Source organism: Lacerta agilis, chromosome 5 (assembly GCF_009819535.1).
Source record: "Lacerta agilis isolate rLacAgi1 chromosome 5, rLacAgi1.pri, whole genome shotgun sequence".
NCBI classification, from domain to species: Eukaryota; Metazoa; Chordata; class Lepidosauria; order Squamata; family Lacertidae; genus Lacerta; species Lacerta agilis.
This window is the reverse complement of record NC_046316.1, coordinates 31,456,220-31,470,762: the sequence shown is the minus strand read 5'-3', so window position 1 is coordinate 31,470,762 and position 14,543 is coordinate 31,456,220. Positions and strand designations below refer to the sequence as shown.

The 14,543-nt window shown below is 41.4% G+C and overlaps 1 protein-coding gene across 8 annotated transcripts in view; it reads left to right on the top strand.

Annotated features, from left to right (window-relative positions):
* The window catches only part of SGMS1 (sphingomyelin synthase 1), an 83,454-nt gene that overhangs the window by 52,915 nt on the left and 15,996 nt on the right, over positions 1–14,543 (top strand). For all 8 annotated transcript variants that reach the window (XM_033149174.1, XM_033149176.1, XM_033149170.1 and 5 more), the window contains 2 exons: positions 7,996–8,836; positions 11,682–11,799. In XM_033149174.1, the coding sequence (XP_033005065.1) occupies positions 8,217–8,836; positions 11,682–11,799 (738 nt within the window). In that variant the 5' untranslated portion in view covers positions 7,996–8,216. The remainder of the gene's footprint in view (positions 1–7,995; positions 8,837–11,681; positions 11,800–14,543) is intronic.

The following is a 14,543-nucleotide window of genomic DNA, read 5'->3' as shown; positions in this document are numbered from 1 at the left end:
GTACCCTTAAGTAGACTTCACGTTTGTGGTAGAAGACAGCATTCTTCTCCCCTCATTTTTTTTTTTGTCCAGTGCATATACACCAGGTAATGCATACGTGCATTTAAAGATCAAGCCAATGTCATTTAGGTTTTTACTTAAAACTCCTTTGTTGGGTTTGTTATTTTGTGTTTGCCCTCGCAATGCAATCCCAGGCATTAAATGCATAAGAGCCAAGTGGGTTGAGTAGAAAAATAGGTAGTTTTAGAGCTCAGTTCAAATTCTCATTCAACCTTGACTTAAATAGATAGTAAATCAATAGCAGTCAGTCTCTCTCTTCTTCAACTCTGTCTCACCTGGTTCTTGGGGTAAATATTTTAAAACACTCTCCTTCTTGGAAGGGTATTTAAAATGACAAATTCAGATACTGTTATGGATACTTACGGTGAAGAAAATTTTCAGTTAGTATTTTAAAATTACTTGCATTGCATTTTAAAACTGCAGAGGGTGGAAAATTTGCTGATTGGGTTGTAAAAAAGTAGGAAGTTTGTTTTGCTTGCCATGGTTTTTCTGAATCACCTCTTTGGTTTAGGCTGACAGTTTAGTGTTATTACAGTGACTCACTCTTTTGTATCGCAAACTCCTTTAGCTTCGCAATAAACTGTCAAGGAAATTGGTAATGTTATAGTTGGCATCCGTCTGTCTCAAGATACATTTGAGTGCATCTCCGAGGGTGAAGTCAAACTGCTGCGTTAGCCACAACAAAGTGACCTCTCCAGGGTGCAAGCCTGGGTGGTGTATATGGAAGTCCTAGGCTGTCAGATGACAATACCCCCAGCCTCACTGATGTGGTCGAAAGCAAAGCAGAGCAATATGTTTGGTACCAGTCTGGTTGCAGGAGTTGCCGGAAGGAGGTTACAAGGCACCATCCAACTGTCTTAGGGAGTCCACTCCAGATCTGTGTAGGGTTTACTCCAGGGGTCAGCAAACTTTTTCAGCAGGGGGCCGGTCCACTGTCCCTCAGACCTTGTGGGAGGCCGGACTATATTTTGAAAGACAAAAATGAACGAATTCCTATGCCCCACAAATAACCCAGAGATGCCTTTTAAATAAAAGGACACATTCTACTCATGTAAAAACATGCTGATTTCTGGACCGTTTGCAGGTCAGATTTAGAAGGCGATTGGGCCGGATCCGGCCCCCGGGCCTTAGTTTGGCTACCCATGGTTTACCCCTTAGGTTTGTCTTCTCCTGAAGATATCCCACAAGGCAGCATAGATTTAGGATCAGAGTTTTCTTTTTCTTAGATGGAAAAGGTTGAGCCCCATCTGCCCCTTACTTCCCTCTACAGCATGTGAAGAAACTGCCTTCTTGACTGTTGGACCCACTATTGGTCTCATCCGCTCCATCCGCCAGAGTATGTCTTTGCATACAGGGCATGTCCCTAACTCACTGAGGGTTTGAAACCCATTGGCTACCCTCACCTGGTTTAACCAGCCAGTTGAAGCCGATCCCAGGGTATGGCCACTGTCTCATGCTGACAGTTTCTAGGATCCACAGGTGAGAACTGAGTGCAGGATGAATTAATATAGCAAAAATGGCAAATAATTTGCAACTGCATCTTATGTCTCCTCTTAAGGCAAAGTGATGTGGCTGAGTGAAGAAAACCTCACTAACTGCATTGCTGCCCAGCAGTGAAATGCTTCATCTTGCCCTGTTCATCTTTTGCAGTGAGTTCAGCAAAAGTGAAGGAGCAGAGTTTCAGTGATCTATAATATGCTTCAAGGCGGCAAAGCACAAAATAAATGTATGCTTCTGAGTCCCTGCAGATTTATTCTGATGGCGAGATGCTCTGCGTTTTAATTTGAAAGTAAATCCCACTAAAACCAACAAGTAATTGTACGTAGGTTTGCACTATGCAGCCCAATGCTGTGCAGGCTACTTCGTAATGAATTGCTTCAAGGTTCAACATAAATGTACTCTGAACTGCAGCCGTAGTATATTTTTTGTAAACTGCACTTCAAAAGCAATTTCCCAAAGTCCTCAAAGTGCTTCACGTATAACATCTCAGTAATTCTTATAACAGCCTTGGCTTGTTATCTCCAAGTTGTAATGGGTAGCAAAAAGATGAGGCTGATGCCACCAAAGGGTTTGCAAAGGAATTATGATGGATAGCTGCCATTCTGCGGCCTACTTCAATAAGATTCCTTTTGCCTGTCCGTGAAGGTGAACCTTTAAGTTTTGAAGAAATTAAGTTGTTTCCCTACCACCTGATGCATAAATATGGCATCTCAATCTTTGGACACCTTCCTGTTTTTCCAGAGTTCTGTGGCTCTCATAAGACAGGAAAAAATTCTACAATTGCATTTAACATCGCTCCTTCTCTTCCTGGTTCTTTCATTTTTCCTGTAGCAAAGCTCTTAGGATTCCCCCTCACAATTCAAAATTGGGTGACTCTCCATCTCTAGTCTTATCTCTGCTACAGTAACTAAGCATATAGACCTGGCAACACATTGGGCTAGCCTGTGTACCCATTAGTTCTATAGTGGCATTTCAAATTGCAGCGCCATTTTGTTGCTTCCGAATAATTTTGTTTTGTCACGTTACTACCTTTAAACCTTTTTTATATGAATAAATATCACACTTGCAACAACAGTGTGGTTATTGTTGGCTCCGTGGAGCAGGCACACTAATATCGGGTTCTTATTGGTCTTTGCCAAATCTCTTGTAGTAAGCACCACATTCAAAGCTAGTGCTGTTCTGTGTGTGCACAGTTGTCGCCAGTAAAGTTCCCAGCAGTAATATTGCTAATTCCCCAAAATTAGCTTTTCTGTGAGTACCTATTTAAGACCTTGGAAACAACTGGATCCAGGTTTCTGACAGAAAAAAAGCTTTTAACTGAATGAAAAACATAAAACAGCTGCTTGCATCATATTCTAGTGTACAGTACACCACAAAATCTAGTCTCTCTACCCCACTTTTGATAACCTAATTCACAACCCATTCTCTTAACCACTAGATTACATTGTAGTGTACTAGTTCTCTTTGAAAAGTCACACATTAGTTTGGCTGCCATTTATGAAGCAATTAATAGAAAACGTTATAGGGAAAGCAAGCAAGATTAATTTTAACAGGGAGAAATGTAAAGTACTACACTTGGGTAAAAAAAATGAAAGGTGCAAATACAGAATGGGTGACACGTGGCTTGAGAGCAGTACATGTGAAAAGGATCTAGGAGTCTTGGTAGACCCTAAACTTGACATGAGTCAACAGTGTGATGCAGCAGCTAAAAAAGCCAATGCAATTCTGGGCTGCATCAATAGGAGTATAGCATCTAGAACAAGGGAAGTACCGGTAATAGTACCACTGTATTCCGCTCTGGTCAGACCTCACCTGGAATACTGTGTCCAGTTCTGGGCACCACAGTTCAAGAAGGATACTGACAAGCTGGAACGTGTCCAGAGGACGGCAACCAAAATGGTCAAAGGCCTGGAAACGATGCCTTATGAGGAATGGCTTAGGGAGCTGGGTATGTTTAGCCTGGAGAAGAGAAGGTTAAGGGGTGATATGATAGCCATGTTCAAATATATAAAAGGATGTCATATAGAGGAGGAAGAAAGGTTGTTTTCTGCTGCTCCAGAGAAGCAGACACGGAGCAATGGATTCAAACTACAAGAAAGAAGATTCCACCTAAACATTAGGAAGAATTTCCTGACAGTAAGAGCTGTTCGACAGTGGAATTTGCTGCCAAGGAGTGTGGTGGAGTCTCCTTCTTTGGAGATCTTTAAGCAGAGGCTTGGCAGCCATCTGTCAGGAATGCTTTGGTGGTGTTTCCTGCTTGGCAGGGGGTTGGACTGGATGGCCCTTGTGGTCTCTTCCAACTCTATATGATTCTATCAGAGCAAACTTTGTGACTCTTCAAGCACCTGTCTTTGTCTCCTAGGGTTCCTGAAAGAGATCATATACAGACCAGTTGTTTTGAAAGTAGTCTACAAAGAAATAACACTCTGGAACATTTTTTTTTAATGAATAAAGTTTCCACTGATTGTGTTCACAGTAAGCATACACTTTTGCCCTTTTGTCTTTTTAATGCTCTGTAGCCTTATTCACAGAAATAACAGGCTGTCAGCACATTATTGGCTCAGCCCGGGATAGTTTGAACATTGGTAAAGCCTATTGCAGAATTAATTTGAGTTTTGTTTGAGCTAGCAGATAGATTACAGCATGGTTTATGCATGTCGGATTCTTTTTATTTTACCATGGACAGATTATGCCCAAAAATGCTTCATTGAAATAAATTTTGGGGAAGAGATGTGACATAGGCCACTACAATTTTGGGTACATCAGTTTGGCAACTCTGTTGGGCTATAGATACAAAAATGTCTGAAATGCACAAGCATGGAAACAAGCATAAGAAAATAAGCTAGCCATTTTTAGAACTAGTGCTCACCAGTTGCATGAGATACTGTAGAACCAGAAATGCAGGAAGAATAAGAAATGAAACCTTTTATGTAAACTACAGCCTATTTAATGCCTATGCAGTCAAGTGCTACACTGCTACCAATGAAGCAGAATTCTGGAGAACTTAAAACAGGTGCAATATTTAAGTTTAACAGAATGCAATGAAGAGATTATTTTAGCTCCTTACAGATATAAAAAGACCCAGAACCCTAATAAATAGGTACCTGTAATTGGAAAACCTGCAAGTGACAAAACAAAACATGAATAATGAAAGGAATAATTCCTACATGTGTATTTACAGCAAAGGAAGGAATCGGTTTAGTCGCTGATCATTCTTTATTCTTGCTTCTATTCCCCTGCTCTTCCTCTGCTTTTTATTTCTTTCAGTATCTAGATTATAAGCCCCTTGGACCAGGGAGTTGTCCTCTAATTCTTTGAAAAGCCAACACACTGCCCTCCAGATGTTGTTGGACTATAACCACTCATCATCCCTAGCTACAAGCCATGCTGGCTGAGGCTGATGGGTGTTGGAGTCCAAAACCATTGGAAGGCACCATATTGGCTATCATTGCTGTGCATACAGATGACGTTATGTAACTACATGATTTTTTATTTCCTAAAGCAGAATCTGTCATCAGAATAATGATACCAAATTACATTTTATCATATGTGGTGGGAATGCAAATGCATTAAAAATATTGGGAAATGATATACAATGAATTGAAAAAAATGTTTAAAATGAATTTTGTTAAACACCCTAAAGCCTTTTTGTTAGGTATCTCAAATCAAGAGCTACCAAAAGAAAAATGGACATTATTTATGTATGCTACAACAGTGGCAAGAATCTTGATTGCACAATATTGGAAGACAGAAGAAATACCATCAAAGGAACAATGGCAAGAAAAGCTGATGAACTATGCAGAATTGGCTAAGCTAACAGATAAACTACAAGAGAAGGACAAAAAAGGACTTCAAAAGAGTCTGGGAACCATTTACAGTTTATTTGCAGAAACAACAGAATGGACTGGATTCAGTGGCAGGATTTGAATAAACTTTCACAATTTCATTTGAGTAACAGATATTTCAGAGAAATGATAAGGGATTTTACTTTTGTGTAGGAAAATCAGGATACAATAAGTAAAACTAAATAACTCAGTAGAGGGGGAGTTGAGGGAAGTCCAGAGGAGGGGAGGGAGAATAATTGTAAATAACATGATGAATGAGATTTGTATCATGATTTGTTATAAAATTCAATAAATATTCAAAAAAAAATCATAATAACAAATTACATTGGGCCATTAGGGCTAGTTAATCAGACCATACATTAGCAAGCACATTTTTAAAATGAAAACTTCTGCCTTCTGCTTTATAAATTTCCTTGGTTAAACATGTTTACTTTGTATTGTCTGATTATTATTTTTTAATGTAGCATTGAAAATTATTTACTTGAATCTACATGAACTTCCAAACAATAGTTTGAGTAAAAGTGTGTCCTGAGTCCATACTACTGTATTTATATGGGAACAGGTTCAGTATTGCTGCACCCATTTTTTTCACCCACTCAGTTTCCAAACACAAGCTCTCATCTGATGTCTTACTGTTCAACCCAACCTTTCACCTACTTGGATTGTACAGACAATTAATAAGCAGACATCTCTGCTGAATTCTTGAAAAATATTAAAGTGTTCCTCTGCCAGCAAGTTAGCCTTGTATAAGCCCTTGTCTCTTGGTATCTCCACTGAAGTTAATACTTTGCTTTATCCAAGATTATTTACCCAGATGTCATTTTTCAGCTAGCATGCTGTTCTAAAGGGAGAAGTAACCAGCATAAGGCAAAACTAATCCCAAAGAAACAGATTTCATTTTGAACTGCTGTATTCCAAACAACCCCATCATAAAAGACTTGGATTTGCACACACGGGGGTGTCCCAACCCCAAGAATTAGCTTCTTATTCTGCCACAGAACCTTTTGAAAACCTCGCAAGTTTCTGGAGTCCTTTCCCTTGCAGTGTGGTTATGGGGGCTGCTTTGGGGAACTCGATACAGTCATACCTCGTGTTACGGCCACTGTGGGTTGCGTTCAGCACGGGTTATGAATGCGCCGAACCAGGAAATACCGGAACGGTTTACTTCCGGGTTCGTGCATGTGCAGACGCGCAAAATGATGTCACGCGCATGCGCAGAAGCGCCGAATCACGTCACGTGCAGACGCGGCGCTTCATGTTACGGACAGGTTGCGAACGGGGCTCCGGAACAGATCCCGTTCGCATCCAGAGTTTCCACTGTATTTAAAAGTCTCACTATTCACAAAGCTGACTATATTGCCTTATGCACAGGGGTCAGAGAGAGAGAAGGGTTATATGTGTCTCTGTATGTGGATGTGAAATGCCCTGTTCAGCAACAGTAGGCTGTTTGAGGTTCTTCATGCACTGCCCACATGCTTCCAGGCTTCTTCACACACACACACACACACACACACTCCAACTGTAGGGCTAGGGACCCGTTTTCATTGCGTGTTTTGTTCTCTTCATTGACTTGGAGAAGGGTGAATGTGACTTGCACTTTCATCCTAAGAACCTCTACTTGAAAGTGCCCTTTAATTCTCTGTGTGATTCACTTTAAAGGAAAGTTATGCTTAAGATTTGCAGCCCAAGGTTTTGTGTTCTGATTCTCCCAAGAGGTTGCCTGTTGGTACTTATATGATCTCAAACCATCTTCGCAATAGAGTGATCCCCCCCCCCCGACACTTGCGAAAAGAAATTGATCAGAATGACAATTTCATCCTCTCTTTTAGTTTTAAGGCATCGCTGGTGGAATCCCTTAACTTCCTGTGGTGCATTGAGATTTCACCAGTGAATAAGCCCTGCCACTTAGGGCAAATCCCTTCATCTTGGGTCATGCAGTATAATTTTGCCATGGGGCCATCCTGTATCCCCTATCTTGCTGCCCTCAGGTGTAGTATCAGATGATGTCCCATTGCTAGTGTCAAAGTAAGATTCAGCTGCCTGTCTGGTTGGCTTCTGATCATTGAAGGGATGGGGCTCCGGTTACCCTTTTCTCTGCTTCAGATAGCAAAAAGTTAATGCCAGCCCTGGTTCAAAGTGTTTAGAATGACACAGACATGCATTGGCCATGATTATTTGCTGGCAGAAAGTAAAGAGAAGCTTCAAATTGTGGAATGAGTCCCCCTTCCCCCAAATCATTATATGTTTTTACCCAGGCCTTTGGTTGAGTAGGGGTTATCCCTCCTGATGAATTGATGTTCTGTGCCAGTTTGTTAATTCCATAGTTTTTATTTTAAGTTTTTACTACAGTTTTAGCTTATTTCAGTTTTTTAGCTGCTTTAATTTTGTGTTTTGTGTTTTGTTTTGTTTTGTTTTTGGTAATCTTCCCTGGGACCATTTGGTGAAGGGCAGGTTGTGAGTACAAATAATAAATAAATAAAATGCATCTGATTCTGTTAAAGCAAATATTGCCTGAATATCATGTCTTTTACAGCAGTAAGAAAAATTAATGTTCTAACTACATTTCTCTCTTTCTCTCCCTTAACTGTAGAAAGGCAAATGCAAAATGAAGTGAACATTCCTTTTACATGCCACATGTCAATATCTGTACCAGGCGATTCGAAGCTGTTGTGCACTGACCTGCAAAACTGGTTTCTACTGATCTTTAGACAGGATGAGCGAGTCAAAGAAGGACTTCCTGTTAAGCAAAAATAGTGACAACTGTCCTGTTTAAAAGTGATTTTTAAGACTGCAGGCAAGTGTTTGGACGAAATGAAAGAAATCGCACTCTGGTCATGCGAGGAAGTGGTCGATTGGTTGTCAGATGTTGTGCCAGAATACTGTGAGCCATTGAAGAATTTCACTGGGCAGGACTTGGTTAACCTAACGAAGGAGGATTTCAAGAAGCCCCCTTTGTCGCGTGTGTCTTCAGACAATGGCCAACGTCTGCTGGACATGATAGAGACTTTGAAAATGGAGCACCATATTGAGGTACACAAGAACGGGCATGCCAATGGCCACTTGGTCATCAGTACGGAGGCCTCCACCAATGAAAATGGTTTCAGCAGCAAAAGCAAACCAAACGGGATGCCAAATGGGTACAGGAAGGATATGATACAAATCCACATGCCAGAGCCGGAACGTTCTCAGTATCCCATGGAATGGGGGAAGACACTTTTGGCTTTCTGTTATGCACTTTGCTGTCTAGTCCTTACAACAGTGACAATCTCAGTTGTCCACGAACGAGTGCCTCCCAAGGAGGTGGATCCGCCCCTACCAGACGCTTTTTTTGATCACTTTAGTCGAGTTCAATGGGCCTTTTCTATCTGTGAAATTAATGGCTTGATCCTTGTAGGACTCTGGGCAATTCAGTGGCTGCTCTTAAAATACAAGTAAGTACATGCATATTTTGATAATATTTAATTCAGTCCCAGATACTAATATTCTTTTATTTTTATAGTTTGCTGATTTATTTCTTTCAAGTTGACTCTGCTTCTTTAATAATGAGCCTGGCTTGTAAAATGTGTTGGAGAGGCATGCTAAATGCCAGTTGGAGGCAAGAACAGTAATTTTATTAAATCTGTATGTTAAATGTGTATAAGGATTTTTTTTTTATACTAAGATGTTAACCTGGCTTGTAAGTAATTATTTAGAAAGAAGTTTCCCACCAGCCCCAACACTTCTCACTTGCATTGGTAATTTAGCCCTCCTTCTCCTTGCAGGATGATGACGCTTCTCCATACTCGTTCTGTTGTTCTCTTCTAGTATCAAAGGACCATTTTGTTCATTTTGTTTCTTTCCTTCCATGCAATTCAAGGCAGTTTGCATGGGAGTCCCTGGCAGTGTCCCATCCAGAGACACTGCTTAGCTTCAACTAACTAACTTAAAGCAGACATGGCGCATCTATGACCCATGGGCCAGATTAGGCCCATGAAAGTGCCTATAGCGGCCAGCCTGTCCTCTGCCAAAATTGGGCACCTCACCTTACTTTGGAAAAGTGCCTCTTCTCTCTCTGGCATAGCACCATTAAAAAGGAAGCTGTAGAGGTTTCGGTAATGAGGGAGGGAGTTTTCCTTCCAGGGATGGTGGTGGTGGGGCATCAGAATGTGTGTCTGGGGGGTGTATGTCAGCAAACGTGCATGTGTGAGTGTGTATTGGCCCCCTCAGCAATGCCTGTTGCTGGCATGCCGCTGTCAGAAGGTTCGCCAACTCTCAGTGCTGCCCCCTGGCTGAAAAAGACAACCACGCTTGCTTTTAAAGGGCGTGAGGATGAGGGCCCTTTATAGTAGTATTGCAGCATGGTTTCCCCCTAGAATGCTGCTTGCACAAATGCAATCTCAAGCCTCAAGTTCATTTTTTGTTCGTTTGTTTAGTTTTGAAAATGTGTTGGTGTTTTATGAGGGAAAGATTCCATTGTATTTCACAAAATATCATGTGCAAAAGAACAGTATGTAGATAGCATGTGCACAAATAACAGTATGCAGATAGCTCTGTGCATCTAATAAAGCTTTTTGCATAGCAGCCCCTACCTCATGGCATGACACTTTTAAAACTGGGGAGGCAGGAGGGGGATTTGCAAAAGCAGTATGAGATATGGCCTTGGTGATGAAGTGTATGTTTGCACTTAAGAGAAAATTGCCTAAAGCCCCATGCCGTTTTGGATCCTGTTCATTGTTATCTACATTACACCTCAAACACATTTGTGTGTGTGTGTGTACATTATACACAATATTGTGTGCGTGCTTGCGCAAGCACACACACATATTCATTCTGTGAGTATATCCTCTGTTCTCAGGTCATTATCTTCACTTCCCAAGAGATAAAAATAACAATTCTCCACAGGCTATAATGCACTGATAGTTTGGAATGTTATGAGAATTGTTTATAACCACACTTTTGCTACCAGTACAGCTGAAATTATGCCGTTTAAGGCTATAAATAAAACTTCAAAATGTGTTTCATAATATTTTTTCTAATATATAAAGTACTTACTAGGTCCAAATGTTAAAAGAATAGCAATAATTGGCATTTAATGTCTTGTGATATTTATTTATGTTCCAAGCTAGCTTAGCGTAGATATCAAAAAGGCCTAGAATGAAGCTATACTTCATAATTGGCTAGCTGCACTTAAAATTGGTCATATTTGCCTGTACAGAACAGGAGAGGTGCCCATAAACATGGCATTTTCTCTCTTGGATGCCTTTTATTGGCTTATGTGAAAGAAAGTTAAGTCTCTGCAAACAGGTAGGGGGACTGTTGAGGCAATAGGGTAGCCTTTAGGTTTTCCCTATTTTCTCCTCTCAGCCTCTTTCTTCCATAGAAACGAATGGTTCACATTGATGTATTGGAGAAACAGAAGCTTCTGCACAATGTTCATGAAAACCTGTTTCCTTCCTCTGAAGCAGTATTGTGATACTGGATCTCCAGTGCACTTCACCTTTCCCGAAAGGAATAAATGACAACCTCTCATTTATGGGGGCATGGGGAGAATAAAGGCATTCATTTAAGTACCCACTTGGAGTCTAGGCTGTATTTTGCCTGTTGAGTCTCAGTGTCTGGAATGAGAGGCGGGTTCTGCCCAGTGGCATGCAGTCAGTGGACTAGGGAGACTAGGCTAGTCCCCTAAATGTTCCCCTGGCATCTCCTTCCCAAAGCCCGGGAAGCTTCTACCCGGCTTAAGGAGAGAGGCATGATGCTCCAGAGGGTCCAAAAGCCTGCCCACGACCTTCCCAAAACCCACCCAGCTTTGGGAAGGAGACAGGAGGGCTCCAGCATCCTGTCAGAGGGAAGACTGATGCTCACGTGCGTGATGTCATCTGCCCTGCAAGCTGGCGCCTCTGGGCCTGACTGTTCCCCTATGCAAAAATTCACCACACGCCACTGGTTCTGCCCCTCAGCTGGATCCCATATTACAGCCTGTGTGTGCTTTGTCCAATAGCCTGCTGATATCTGGATGATTCTGCCCACAGTTCTGTTCTTGGTCAGGTTAGGAGGGAATATTTGGAACCGATTACCCTGCTGCCATTGCTGTCTTGATTTTTCAGGTCTATTCCGCTAAGTGAGAATAATAGCTTCCATTTGTTTTTAAATGAATGTTTTATTTACCAAAATGAATATGAATTATGTATTGTCCTAGAGCACATAAATTGCATCTAGAGCACCATGCTCATTTTGCCTTGAAAACACAATCCTGCAAAAACTTCAAGTGATGCATAATTTCCTCCCTTTTCCCTCCAGGTCCATTATTAGCAGGCGTTTTTTTTGTATAGTTGGCACACTGTACCTGTATCGGTGTATTACGATGTACGTTACCACCCTCCCGGTACCGGGCATGCATTTCAACTGTTCTCCAAAGGTAACTTTTTTCCTCTTTGTATTATTGCCGTCTAAAATCTTACTCTTTATTTTCCCAAAGGTTTGAAAAACTTTAGTCAGGGTAACCTGCGAATTGCTCGCCAAGGAGAATTGGCAACAATTCTTTCACAGCTGATCAGTATTGCTTGTTGCTCAACCGTAGCGTTTGATAATAAACAGGCTCTATCAGAATTTAGCTCAGTAGCATCTTCCTTGGCTCACCTGAAACAAACAGTGTTCAGTTTGAGAGCAGTCATACGATTATCATTCTGAAGGCCGTCCACATTCCCACCAGCCTTCTTGAAAGGTGATCAGCACCGTCAGAGCTTGAGCACAACTACCAGTGACTTCCTCTCTACAAAGGATAGAGCTGTATACATTCCCAGAATGTAGGGAGTCCCCTATTGCCACATTTTGAACATGGTTTTTCGAAATTACTGAGACTAACTTGTGCCAATAAAATCAGCGTCTGCTGGAGACACATGTAGCAGGTTGCTGACACTTCCAGGAAGCTCAGTGGTGTTGATTTCCCTCTGCTGGTATAGAGATGCAACTCGTACTATGGTTTACTATACCTCTGCCTTGTGCTTAGGCCAGAACCTGGACGTGAACTGTAAAACCGCCACTTCTACAGGTGCCACATAATGTTGCTGCCAAACTTGCAGGGAATCATCACTTTCAGTGGGGTGGCACCTACAGTACACTTTGGAACTCCTTGCCCATTGATATTAGGCAGTTGCTTTTGCTGTACTGTGTTCAGCACCTACTAAAAAGGGGTTGTTGTTTTTTAAGGGAGCCTGCCCAGACACATGCATTTGGCATGTGTTTAAACATGTAGCTTGATTTACAATGCATATTTTAAAAATTCTTTGATTTTATTTTGAAAACCTTTAGGCAAACTTGTGTTGAACACCTGAGTTTTATTAGTAAATTTTGTAACTCACTTAGGTTTTGATGATTAAACAGTATATAGATCCTGCTTTTAAAAAATTAAATCATTGAAAAGCCATATGTCATTCAGGATAGTCAGGAGTTGAGTTGCAACCATCAACCCACCATCCCTGAAACGAAAATGTGAAATACTGCTTCATAATTTATAGGATTGTTTGTGACTACCATCTTCAGTTGCAATTGTTACTTTTATACCATCCAGTAGAGCACTGGGTATGCTTAGTGATTTTCACCAAGCAGGACAGATGAGGTCCATTGGTTGTACAAGCAAGCATGATAGGAGGTTGTTGTCAAGATCTCTGGCATCGACCTTGTTCTACCAATGGCATTTCAGATTGTGTACATGCAAGCGTTGCTATCTGCACAGTATCCCACAAACATGCCATAGCTCTGTCACTGGAAGAGGAGTAGCCTCAACAATCCTCTATAAATCTTCATTACATGATAGAGGGCAGACACAATAACAGGAAAGAGTTATATTCTTCACTGCTATCATCACTGCATAATGTTTTCTCAAGCACTGTGCATGCCATATGCAGCAAGGTTTTTGCGAATCTCTTCTCCGTTCTTTGCCTTGCCATCTCAAAGCTCCCTGTTTCTAAACAAACCTAAGGAGAAGTGGCCCTGCAGATGATGCTGGACTACATATCCCATAATCCCTGACAATTGGCTATGCTAGCTAGGGCAGATGAGGCTCCCGCAACAGCTGGATAGCTGCAAGTTCATCACCCCTGAGATAGAGAAAGAGGAGCTGCATGTCAAGGGGTTAGCATACTATTCCAGTGGACCTGTAGGTCTTTATTAGATGCCAAAATAGTCATTGGTGTCCATGTACAAATCCTGCAGACCAACCCTTGTATATACTTGTATATCCAAAGGTGAACCTTCTTATTTTGTAGAACTAATGTTGGGATGAGAGGAATCCAAGATGATGGCGAACAGCTTGTGAGAGGCAGCTGGAGCTTCCTGTTTATCTGTTTTGACCCGATTCATGCAGAGTTAGTGCCTGCAGGGCTCCACTGGATATTGCACTTTGACAAGTTTAATTACTATTTGGCTGAAATAATATGAAGCCATGGTACTTATAAGGAACATCTGACACATGGTTGCTATTGGTTTCTTGTCTATGTTCCAGCACTTGTATATTATAGAAGGCAAGTGCTAGATACAAGATTGAACAGCTGTTCTTCTAGGAGGAGCTCTGCATCTCTCCTGTTCATTCCACAGTGTGCTGCCAGGGTTTACAAACCATTCTCAATTATGCCTTTATAGCTACTGAGAGAATACAGACAAGTTACCCATTTACATGGCTTAAGCAGGAACACTTTTCCTGTGCAGTAATGGGCATCATTTAACATCGTGAGCCATGCACACCCAGTTGGGGGGCGGGGACAAGATTTTAAATGGGACCACTTGTAAACATTTCACTATTCCTTGCTAGTTTTATTTTATTGTATCTGAATGGCCATTTATCTGCTGTTAAGATATGCTCCCAGGCATGGTCATTGGAGGTGAGCTGCTTACAGCCTGCAAACATCTGTTAATTATCCTTAGCTCCTTTTGTTGCAGAGGGAGCTTTCAGAGAGAGAGAGAGAGAGAGAGAGAGATGTAATAGCAGTGAGAGTAATGACCTCAGAAGCCAATGTGAATCCCAGATGTTTTGTGAATTCCAATATCATGATTTTTCAGGCGAGATTTATAATGTTTAATAGGCATGTGTTTAACATGTGAGACCATTGCAACACTGGCTGGATCTTGTCTTATGTACATAGTAGCCATGCAGGATAACATGCA